The 11,763-nt window shown below is 43.1% G+C and overlaps 3 protein-coding genes across 5 annotated transcripts in view; 2 read left to right on the top strand and 1 right to left on the bottom strand.

Moving 5' to 3' along the window:
• The first annotated feature begins 171 nt into the window (after positions 1-171).
• Positions 172-7,823, top strand: lztr1 (leucine zipper like post translational regulator 1). Of its 2 annotated transcripts, none has more exons than XM_088430565.1 (19): positions 172-674; positions 748-810; positions 878-934; positions 1,013-1,092; positions 1,174-1,282; positions 1,413-1,496; positions 1,576-1,633; positions 1,716-1,855; positions 1,948-2,149; positions 2,545-2,655; positions 2,828-2,920; positions 2,993-3,088; positions 4,027-4,201; positions 4,416-4,585; positions 5,065-5,348; positions 5,433-5,582; positions 6,451-6,556; positions 6,645-6,725; positions 7,136-7,823. In XM_088430565.1, the coding sequence occupies exons 1-19, from the start codon at positions 523-525 to the stop codon at positions 7,250-7,252; spliced, it is 2,328 nt and encodes a 775-aa protein (XP_088286691.1). In that variant the 5' UTR covers positions 172-522; the 3' UTR covers positions 7,253-7,823. The 2 variants fall into 2 exon arrangements, with proteins under 2 accessions (XP_088286691.1, XP_088286684.1); XM_088430558.1 differs by having other exon boundaries at positions 1,936-2,149.
• Positions 7,824-9,125: 1,302 nt separating this feature from the next.
• On the top strand, positions 9,126-9,841 carry cldn26 (claudin 26). The gene has a single exon (XM_088425532.1). It carries the CDS (start codon positions 9,126-9,128, stop codon positions 9,768-9,770), a length of 645 nt encoding a protein of 214 aa, XP_088281658.1. The 3' UTR covers positions 9,771-9,841.
• Positions 9,842-10,207: 366 nt separating this feature from the next.
• The window catches only part of LOC148429817 (uncharacterized), a 35,544-nt gene continuing 33,988 nt past the window's right edge, over positions 10,208-11,763 (bottom strand). For both annotated transcript variants that reach the window (XR_015865846.1, XR_015865847.1), the window contains exon 17: positions 10,208-10,754. The gene's annotated coding sequence lies outside the window, so the exon portion shown is untranslated. The remainder of the gene's footprint in view (positions 10,755-11,763) is intronic.

The following is an 11,763-nucleotide window of genomic DNA, read 5'->3' as shown; positions in this document are numbered from 1 at the left end:
TTCCAACTTGCAACTTGAACCTCCTCGTGCAAAGTACGCTTTACGTAATCGGAAATCAGAAGTTTACAATTTCCGACCTTTCTCATTAGCAGCAGCAGCAGCAGCAGCGGTCGTTAGCCCTGACGTCACGCAACCTTCGGGGCGCTGCTTGGTAACTGCGCACTTTGATGACATCTTTCGTGTGTGTGTGTGTGTGTGTGTGTGTGTGTGTGCTCGTGTGTTTAGTCAGTGTTCATTATTTTTGCTCTCATTTCTCTGGAAAATAAGCAACATACCAACAAGAATAACAAAACGGACAAAATAGTTTTTGTCTGGTGTTTCCCGTACACACATATTTATAGATTTTTCCTTTTCTCGTGGCATTTTTGCTGCTTAGCGTTAGCTGTACAGCTAAGGGTTGTTTTTAGCATCGCCTGTTTAGCTAGCTCCTAGCCGGATGTTTTTACTTTATACAATTAGATGATGAAATTAACTACAGATGAGTGGCCCTGATCCACGCTCACGCTGGATGAGTGGAGAAAAATGTCGTGCAAATCAACCAAAGTGGCCCCCAGTGTGGACTTTGACCACAGTTGCTCCGACAGCGTGGAATATCTGACACTTAATTTTGGTCCTTTTGAGACTGTTCACCGTTGGCGAAGACTTCCTCCGTGTGATGAGTTTGTCGGAGCAAGGTAACGTACTGACAAGACAGCCAGCAAGTAAAAACGTGTCTGTTTACTTTATGCTTTGTTTACCTTTATGCAGGCGCAGCAAACACACTGTTGTTGCCTATAGGGATGCCATCTATGTGTTTGGGGGAGATAATGGGTGAGTGCAATACTGGCTGCCGTTTTTGCTACATTAAATGAATTTTAAATTGTATGTCCTTCAACAGCAAGAACATGTTAAATGATTTACTTCGCTTTGACGTGAAGGATTGCTCATGGTGTCGGTAAGTGTTGGTTTAATACATTTTACCTTGAAATTCTAAAATGTTAAATGTGACTATTGGCGTTATCATATTCCTTAGGGCCTTCACCACTGGAACGCCACCTGCTCCCCGCTATCACCATTCAGCTGTTGTCTACGGCAGTAGCATGTTTGTTTTTGGTATCCATCCTTAACCATTGACGACTTCAAATGTTAAATATACGCGATGTAATGTTGACGTGCTTTTTCAAAACATTTCAGGGGGATATACTGGTGACATCTACTCCAACTCAAACCTTAAAAACAAAAATGATCTTTTTGAATACAAGTTTGCAACAGGACAGTGGACTGAATGGAAAGTGGAGGGGAGGTAAGGTATTTTTGGTAATGTATTCAATTACTAGCACTCAATCATATTCTTCTAAACTATGGGGAAGTTACGTTCAAATGATGCAAACTGCGTATTCAAATGAAGCTGTATTTCTTCTGTTGTGTTGTAGCTTGCCAGTAGCTCGTTCTGCTCATGGAGCCACAGTTTACAGTGAGAAATTGTGGATATTTGCTGGTTATGACGGGAATGCCAGGTATGTCTTATGCTACAAGGTGTGCCTCTTGTGATTAGAGCAATGTGTGCGATTATGACGCGTACTTTTCTTTGTGTAGGTTGAATGACATGTGGACCATCAGTTTGCAGGACAGAGAGCACGCATGTTGGGAAGAGGCCAGTATATTAGCATCACTTATGGCCGAGCCGACACAAATAGTTTTATGCCCTGACGTCTTTATTTCCATGTCACCATCAGATCGAACAGAGTGGCGAGATTCCTCCATCTTGCTGTAACTTCCCCGTAGCTGTATGCAGGGACAAGATGTTTGTGTTCTCGGGTCAGAGTGGAGCAAAGATAACAAACAACCTCTTCCAGTTTGAGTTTAATGGCCACATGTGAGCGTAACCAATGCTACTGAAAGTCACTTAAACACAACATAGTGTATGTAAAAACTCAGCCGCTAACGTTATGGCAGTCATCCCTGCAGGTGGACCCGCATACCCACTGAGCATTTACTACGAGGCTCGCCGCCACCCCCTCAGCGCCGTTATGGCCACACAATGGTCGCTTTCGACCGCCACCTGTATGTGTTTGGCGGTGCTGCCGATAACACGCTGCCCAACGAGCTGCACTGCTACGATGTGGACTCTCAGAGTTGGGAGGTGATCCACCCAAGCATGGACAGTGAGGTATGAATTGCCAAGATTTGTGGATCTCAGTACCTTCGCATTTTGATGTGCGGTGTACTTGTTTAGATTCTTCCCAACCTGAGCTGAAATTTAGCCAAAGTGAAATTAATCTTTATACTCACATTGTTAGGTGGACCACTAAGGTCGGACGTAACTAGTTCAAATTTAAATAATGTTTTACATTTGAAATAATACCGTTAAGGCAAACTTTCCTTAATGAACTGTACAATAAAAGATTCTCAACTATCATACACATGATGTGTAAAGACATTTACTGCTGCTCGGTAACTGACACACAGTTTAAAACCCAAACAAAAATGAGAGATATTTTCCCGAAATGTTTGACTTCCTGACATGAATTGAAGTTCTTTTCTGTTATGTTCTCAAATTCTCAGATGCCCAGTGGTAGACTCTTCCACGCAGCTGCCGTGATTCAAGACGCCATGTACATCTTTGGAGGGACTGTGGACAACAATGTTCGCAGTGGAGAGATGTACAGGTTTCAGGTGGGCAAGTGTTCATTTTTAGATGCGTGTATTTAAGTGATTTCCAGGTTTGTTCCTGCATCCAGTATAGCTGCTGTCTTTTTAAAGTGCCTGGAGATGACCTCTGTTGTGGCGTTATTGGCTAATATTTTCCCAAATAGTCAATGTCTTCATGAATATTCCTCTTTTACAGTTTTCATGCTATCCTAAGTGCACGCTCCATGAAGACTATGGCAAATTGTGGGAGAACCGTCAGTTTTGTGATGTGGAGTTTATCCTGGGAGAGGTCGGTTTAGCCCTCATTTGTGACAGTGCCTTAGTTTATTTATTTAATCCTCAATGAATATATTTTGTCTAGCGGGAAGAACGAGTTCTGGGACATATAGCCATTGTGACTGCGCGTTGCCAGTGGCTGCGCAAAAAAATCCTGCAGGCTCGGGAAAGGCAGCGACAGGTGAGAGGTGTTACCTTTTTTGTGAGTTAAAACGCAAAAGCTGACCAAGTGTGGTACTTTCAGGAAACACAATAGTCATCACAACGTCCCATGGGCTGACTTAGAAGTGAGCATAAATGATGCTTACATGTGTCAATGGTTGCTCATGTACTTGGGTTGATGCATTTTCTTCGTAGAAGAGAGCACATGATCACAAAATGAAAGCGGTGGCCGCTATTTGTCTCACTTAAATGATGGACCAAAACGCTGACCTTAGATGAAAACAATTTTTGAACAGGTTTTTCATGATTCTTTGCTGACTTTGCTGTATGGTTTTTGCTCAGAATGTATGTCGTTTAATGGTCATGACTACAAGGCCTTTGCACCATGAGTCCATCAAGGCCATTGGTTTCTTAAAACAAATGAACAACATGAATAGTCAATACTTGAGTAAATGCACTCTAATAAGCACACGCCTTCTTATAGACACTAGCGTTAAATAGAACAGGGGAGGGAAAATTCAGGCCCATATGAGGTCTATTGCATTTTTTTTTTTTCAATTAGGCCCACTAAGTATTTACGTTGTACATGTAATCCTGGTAATTGTGATTTAGCTGTTTTTTAACATAAAATTTCATAATTAAAATGTATTTATTAATTTTCATTACTGTTTAAAAATAATCAATGGAATAATCGGTTTATGGATGTAAACATGTATGAAATATATTTTTTGTATACATATTTTAAGAATATTCTTTATGGTCATATTTTATTGTAACTAATAAAGTAAAAACAGCCAAATAATTGATTAAAATTCAATTATAACTCTTAGGGATTTTTTTTCTTTCCAACGTTTGACGTCACCTTATTAGGTAAACCTAACGTGATGGCGTATGCGTCTATATCCTAAATCCTGCCTCTGGAAGTGTACAAACTTTAATTGTAATGTTTTGTCTTAGAGGAGCAAACAGGACAGCAGCGAGGAGAGTGATGAAGGGGCCACCGGGGGAGGGACTCACAAGCCATCAGGCAGACAGCCAATGCTGGAGGTCTCCATCAGGGAAGCGGAAGCCCAGCCTTTTGAAGTCTTAATGCAGTTTCTTTACACGGACAAGATCCAATACCCACGCAGAGGTAGCGCTCTCCACATGGTTTTACATCCAATGGGATTTCTAAAGTTAGCATTTACAATCTGTTGTTGACTTGCAAATTATTCTGATTATGGAGCAATTTTGCATAAGTCCCCGAATCTTCAACATTAGTGACACTCCTTTTTTTTGGTTCCGGGATATTCACTTGAGACTTTCAGTAAGTGACGTTTTATTCAAGTGGCTTTCTCAATTTTTAGGTCATGTTCAGGATGTTCTCCTCATCATGGATGTTTACAAACTGGCTCTGAGTTTTAAGCTCTCCCGCTTGGAGCAGCTGTGTGTTCAGTACATCGAGGCTTCTGTCGACCTGCAGAATGTCCTCAGCGTTTGTGAAAATGCCAACAAGCTCCAACTTGACCAACTGAAGGTAACTTTTAATGACCGCCGGTGGTGATGCTGATCCCAGCATGTCTGCGGGTTTTTCAGAAGGGTAACGAAAAGGGAAAGCCTGATAAAATACTTCCTTCCCCTGAAATGGCCGAACCACATATATCCTACGCATTGTAACCATTGACGAGGACAAACTTAGCCGTTGTTTAAATAAATGTTTACAAGAGCATTTTCAGTTTTTTTTTTTTTTTTTTTTGCCAAGCTTTGTCCGTCCCCTTCATGGTCACACATCAAATTTAAGTGAATTTATGATTTCATAGGGGAGCCTTGTCTTATTAACTTGATTCTGCAATGAATGCAAATGCTGGCTATCTATTGCTGCGCTTCTATACTTACAGATATACAAGATTTTTGAAGAATTTGTGAATGCCCAAACACCACTATGTTCACTGTGTGCTAATGATGCACTGACGAGCAGAGGAAGTCCAGTTCACTCCCGTTTTTCTTTCCCTTCAGGAGCACTGCCTTAATTTTGTGGTGAAGGAGTCCCACTTCAACCAGGTGATCATGACGAGCGAGTTTGAGCATCTGTCCACTCCACTGATCGTGGAGATAGTGCGACGAAAGCAGCAGCCGCCTCCCAGGCTGTACTCGGACCAGCCTGTGGACATCGGGACCTCCCTGGTGCAGGACATGAAGGCTTACCTGGAGGGAGGGGGTCTGGAGTTCTGTGACATCATTCTGCTCTTGGACGGACACCCCCGACCTGCTCATAAAGCCATATTGGCGGCTCGTTCCAGGTGCTCAGCCCGGGTTGTGAGGGGTATTTCCTTATAAGGTTCTGTATTTACATCAGCGTGTTACTTTTACCCTTCGAATCTCAGTTATTTTGAGGCCATGTTCCGCTCCTTCATGCCAGAGGACGGCCAGGTAAACATCTCCATCGGAGAGATGGTTCCCAGTAAGCAGGCGTTCGAGTCCATGCTGCGCTACATCTACTATGGAGACGTCAACATGCCTCCGGAAGATTCTCTGTATCCTTGTCAAACTCAAAGCCTTCGTCACAATTCACCTGTTTGACATTTTTCACCAGAGCTTTGAAGGAATAATGGACATGCAATGAATTATGGTTAAAGTGCCTCATATTAAGTCCAGGTTGAGAAGTGACTACAGTGCCATCCCGTGGTCATTTGTGGGATCTGCCTAACACGTTTGCTGCACGTACTTTGTTACGTTGGCGGCGCGATGTAATTGATTGATTGACCTTATCGAACATCTGAACTCATTACAAGATTGAAATACAACGTAGAAAGACCAACAAAAAGAATAATCAATGGATGTTACCGTTTAGTGTGGTATACCCGTAAAACGGACGTTTGAAGAAGTACAAAAGCTTAGGCCTATCCGGTCTTAACCCTTGTTTTTTACTCATATGATTTCAGTGGAGTGGTCGGTTACTCATATCTCAAAACCAAAACAAAACACCCTCCTCCTGGGATTATTCTTTGGATTTTTAAAACTTTTTTTTTTTTTTTTTTTTTTTTTGCCACAGCTTCTGAATACTGCTACAGGGGTAGGCTATTGTGTGTTTTATACAATGTTTGTTCCGTTTTGGATTCCACTCAGAAAATTTTAGAGAGTAATTGCATTTGGTAGAAGAATGTTCTTATTAGCTACATGTATATGAGAAGAGCAAAATACAGAATAACGAAGATAGTATGGTAGTACAATTCTACACTGCAATCCACAGCCCCAGAAGACAAACTTCCATCCATGCATTTGTCCTCTCTTATTAGGTAAGGTCAGTCTTGTGACTGAGTTTGGGAGTGAGGTGGTGCTGTCAGAATATCATCTGAAAGAATAGCTACCAATTAGCCTTTTCCTTGACCTTTTGTTGTACAGTTATCTGTTTGCTGCACCATATTACTACGGCTTTTCAAACAACAGGCTACAGGCTTACTGCAAGCAGAACCTGGAAATGAATGTCACCGTGGAGAATGTCTTGCAGGTATTTCTCTGGAATTCTTCACAGAGGGCGCAGTAACCTGATTGGACAACAACAATGGTGCATGCGTGACTTTTTTTTTTGGGTGCAGATTCTGGAGGCGGCTGATAAGACGCAGGCTCTGGACATGAAGAAGCACTGCCTCCACATAATTGTCCACCAGTTCATCAAGGTGGGTGGGCTCCTATTTGGCGCCCTGGGGTCTTGCTGCCCACTGGCTGCAGCTGAGCTAACCTTGTAGTCACGTCATCTTTGCAGGAGACTTGACACTGGTGGCCTGCTAATGGAGCGGCCGCCATCTCCTCTGTAGAGAAGGAGAGTGTTTACAGGGCGGCCGGCTGAACAAGCACCTCCTCGCGTAGCCGAGAGGCCCGAATCGCCTCGCTTGTTATTATTTATTTCTTTTCTATGTAGAAAACGCTCACCCCTACTCGCTGGCGGGTTTTTTAATTTCTTTTTTTGTTGGGCTTGCCTCATAATTTGCGGCATGAGCAAATCCAGCACCATTTATTTCTCATTTGACTTTGAGGTGTGGTCCTTTTCCCCCTTTTTAATTTTTGCTCTCCTCCTCCCCTTCCAAAGGTATCCAAGCTCCCCAACCTGCGATCCCTCAGCCAGTTGCTGCTGTTGGACATCATTGAGTCTCTAGCTACACACATATCAGACAAGCAGTGTGCCGAGATGGGCTCCGACATTTAGGAGGATGGCAAGATTTGGATGCACTTTGTTTTTAACCTCTTCTCCCGAAAGCTGTTTACGATATCCTGACGCCATTCCTCCCTTTATACGCTTTGTTTTGCACCTTGCATGGTTTCTTCTCACCTGGATCATTCATCTGATGTTTTGTTCGTCTGCATAGCCTTGTGTTAAGTTGTTTAATTTATTTTGTATACAGCAGCAGGTTTAACAATCTTGCACGTTTTGGGGGCAATTTTTATTTCCCGACTTTTATTTTACTGAGAGAAAAAAGCCGCCACAAGTGTACCCACCATGTCCCTTAACAGCTTAAACTACCAAATCATGTGACTTGAATTTGCTGGATCAGCGTCGTGACGTTACACAGTGACCTTTGGTATGCAGTATTGTCATACACTTGGTATATTATTATGCTATACTGTATGATAAAAAATAATCAGTGATAACTTTCAAGCATTACCCATCTTAAATATCACAGTACAATGTATATTAAACCACCTGTTAAATACTGTTTCAATAATGTGGGTTAAGGTGTACTGGATTAAAAAAAGTTTCAAAAAGTTTGAACTCCCAACATTGTTTAGCTGCCGCCTTGCTGTGTCATTATTTTTTCTTTTGGTTCCAAGTGAACTGAATTGTGCTGTCATTGAGGGCAGCTGTTTTACTGATATCAACAAAGCAAAAGATGAATCAGGAGGCCACACACAGTAAACACACGTTCCTCCTATCCATTCGGTCTCCTCTCTAAACCACTCCTCATAACAACAGTTCCGCCTGTGTTCTACAATGGTTGGTCGCTCCCAAAAACCCATCTTTTACGCATTTTCTACAGTAATAATTTGCAACATGACAGTGTACTTGACTGACTTTGTGCAAAATCTCTCCTCCCCACCCCCGGAATGAAAACAAAAGTAAGAAAGGGAACGTCTCCTTGGATAAGGTGGTTGAGTATTTACTCTTGCACGGGTGATACAGGGTCATTCCTCTTAATTGTGACGTTACAGTGACGAGGGGTCGCTGGCTTGCTGGTGCCTATCCCGGCCGTCTTCGGGCAGTAGGTGGTCAAACCTGAGCTGGTTGCCAGCCAATCGCAGTATATGGAGTTGTATTCAAGTAAAAGTTAACAAAAAGGTCTGGGTGTTTCATAATACGTTACTAGCTCGTTTTAGTAAACACAAAACGTACTTTGTTCTAATTAAGTTTTTGTTACTTTTATGAACAAAATGTATTGAATTACTCGTGTTTATTTTTAAACTTGATTTTGCTACTAAAAAAAATGTTTTTTTTCAATTTTAGTTTTGATTATTTTTCTAGTTTTCATTATAGCATCTTTTATGAGCTTGATCATGGAGTTAATTCAACTCGTGAGTGAAGGTACAGTACCACTGTGACTACTTTTATAATGGCTCCTAGAAATCTTGTGACGTTTGGACTTGTTTGAGCTACCGATCGTGGATCCTTTTTGACGAAAAAAAATCTGTGCCTCCGTTTGGCAAAGACAGTCGAGCCATTGTGAGTCTTGTCAAATCTCACATTTTAATTAGGCATGAACTGTGGAAAAGCTGAAATGAGTTGCACGCGGCCGCAGAATGCGGCCTTTATATGTAGCTGCTCCTTTTTTGTGCTCATGTTTCGTTCAAGAGTAGCTTGGCCCAGGATGTCATCGGCCTTATTGGGTTTCTTTTAAAATAGAGTTCATTGTCTGGATTTTGAACACGGAAACAAAACAGTAATTGTCTCCCGCTCGTCAGCAGGTATTTTTTTTTTTTTAATATGAAAGCACCTCAATCGTGGAGCTCCATCAGCAGGTGGGCCGGGCGGTGAATTTTCAGAGTGCGTCTCTGCAAGGCGTGGTGCAGCAGCCCTCCAGCCAGTGATGGGTCTCCTCACCCCGAAAACCATGCAAAGGATGGCGGTCTTTGTCACTTTCGGGGGACTGCTGACCTCCTTGATCACCACCTTTCTTCCGCTGTGGAAGACAATGAATTCGGACTTAAACGAAATGGAAAACTGGTACTCGGGACTGTGGCACATGTGCCTCTATACGGAGGAGGTCGGCGTGCAGTGTAAGGCCTACGACTCCTTGCTGGGACTTCCCGTGGACCTGCAGATCTCCAGGGTACTCATGCTGCTTTCAGTATGCACCGGCTGCTCGGCGCTGCTGATCGCCTTGCCGGGACTGGACGGAGTTCCCGTATGTTTGGAGAAGTCCGCAAAGAGGAGAAGCTTCCTGATCCTGGGCGGGGTTCTGTCCTGGGTGGCCGGGATCGCCACGCTGACTCCCGTGTCAATCGTGGCCTACACCACTGTTGTGGAGTTTTGGAATAAAGGCTTTCCCGACGTGATGCCGCGCTGGGAGTACGGAGAGGCCGTATTCTCCGGATGGTTTGGAGGTTTGGCTTTGCTCACTGGGGGAACTTTCTTCTTCATAGCTGTGTGCATGGCCGACTATGAGCTGCGTACCACACGGATCGAAGGTCCGCACAGGACGCGGCAGTACCGCAAGACCGAGGTTTTGTAATGTTCACAATTTGAACCGGAAAGTTAGTGTTGATTTGGCCGAACCGAATTGTTAGTGGTGAAAACGAAACGTATCGCTCCCCGTGTATCGAATAGTCTTTTATGAGAGACCAGGTAACTGGTCTGATGTTTCTTTGAATGTAACTTGAATAGCTTGGGCTTTGGGGCTCTCATATGTTATCGACATATGAATAAACATCACAAAAGTTACAGGTACCATGTCGTATTATCTGCCGCTCAATCGTCAAATCGTTCCTTTTGAAAATGTACAGTTCTTGAATCATATTACATATAAAACTGTCACTGAGAGGCACATGAAATGGGACATGTCATTAAATCCCACAAAGTCACATTTTTTTTCCTCCGTACTAGTGTGTGTGTGCGTGTGTGTGTATATATATATATATATATATATATGTGTGTGTGTGTGTGTAGATAAATAGATAGATAGATAGATAGATAGATAGATAGATAGATAGATAGATAGATAGATAGATAGATAGATAGATAGATAGATAGATAGATAGATAGATAGATAGATAGATAGATAGATAGATAGATAGATAGAAATGCAGAGGTCAACTTAGAATGATAGTTTCATCCATCTAATGTAAGTGCTGCCAGGAGCCCTGTTTTTTATGTGCTGCATTCCACAGCTGCAGTGATACCATATTGAATTTCTTGAGGGCAGGTGGCAGTGAGGGGAGGGCCTTGGCAAAGCCACAGAATGGGGTCATTAATGTACACTACTCTGTTGTGATGATTAGAATTCACAAAATGCCACACAGTGACGTGCATCAAGTGACAAGATATCAATCTGGCCTTCCTTGTTTCTTTAATGCGGGGGAAACACTCTCAGGATCACTCCGAGCTCGCGGCAGCTGATGCTGCATGTAGTTTACATATTTTCTTGACTCAAAGCAATCTTGATTAAAGTGGCAGCCTAGGCGCTGAGCTGTTGTCTTGCTGCACCTTCGTCTTCCTCCTATGTCAGAAGAATTTGCATGGAGCCGTCAGTGCCCTTGTCTCAGAGATCATTACACTATGTTCACATAAATGCACTTTTTTTTCCCAGTAAATATCATTCACACTGGGATTGAAAAAAAATCAAAACTACCAATGGTAAAATCATTGAAAAAAATATATCACAAATGAGTCAACTTTCAATTTGTTATGCACAGCAGCATGCATGGGAACAAGTTCAGAAAGCACAGTTGTCCTTTTTTTATACCCAGTCAGGGAAAGTCAGCTTGAAATTGAATCAGAAAGCATGCTTGGGTGAGTTTAGTGAGGAAGAACCTGACCTTAACCCCATGGAACACCTTTGGGACGGACGCCACCAGAAATTGTACAGTACATCAAGATCAGTGGTCTTTAACCTCACAAATGTTCCTGAGAAGGAATGCGAGTGTGTGGTAATTAGGTTATAGCTGGACAAACCTTCACCTTTTGACCCCCTAACATACTCAAAAGGCCAAAGACACGGTCTCCAACTAATTGCACAACATCGGGGGCAACTGGGGGGGTTAAATATCATGCTCACTTTGACATGGTCACATCAAGTGTAAGCTGAGAACAAACGCTGATCGTTTCGAGTTGAGACGCTCAAGGATCATATCTAAAGAGATATCAGGGAGCATGGAACGGTGTCGTATGCTGCCCTCGGGAGGAAATCGAGCCGAGACCGAGGCGTTCGCCACATGTTGGCCCATGTAACTATTCTGTGGATGGTATCCTCCAAGCAAGTCCAAGCTCCCTGTTTCCCCTGGGACACATTCTTGATGAGGTCGTGGTCCCGCGACATTTCCTTTGCTCCTTTGTACCTTTGGTCCACAACTGGACTGGTTGCCCCCAGCCTCACCCCGCCCGTCTGGTTGGGACTCTTCCCAGGATCTCCTTATCTTGCAGCCTGGAGATGACTTGGTCCACTTCCGTCACTGCTTCGTCCCTGTTTCGTCTCTGGACTGCCCCAGCTCAATGATGAGGTGAGTCTT

The sequence above is a fragment of the Hippichthys cyanospilos genome, chromosome 1 (assembly GCF_059441005.1).
Source record: "Hippichthys cyanospilos isolate Australia breed blue-spotted pipefish chromosome 1, RoL_Hcya_1.0, whole genome shotgun sequence".
Lineage (NCBI taxonomy): Eukaryota > Metazoa > Chordata > Actinopteri > Syngnathiformes > Syngnathidae > Hippichthys > Hippichthys cyanospilos.
Note: the sequence above shows the minus strand (reverse complement) of the source record. Positions and strands in the feature narration are given on the sequence as shown.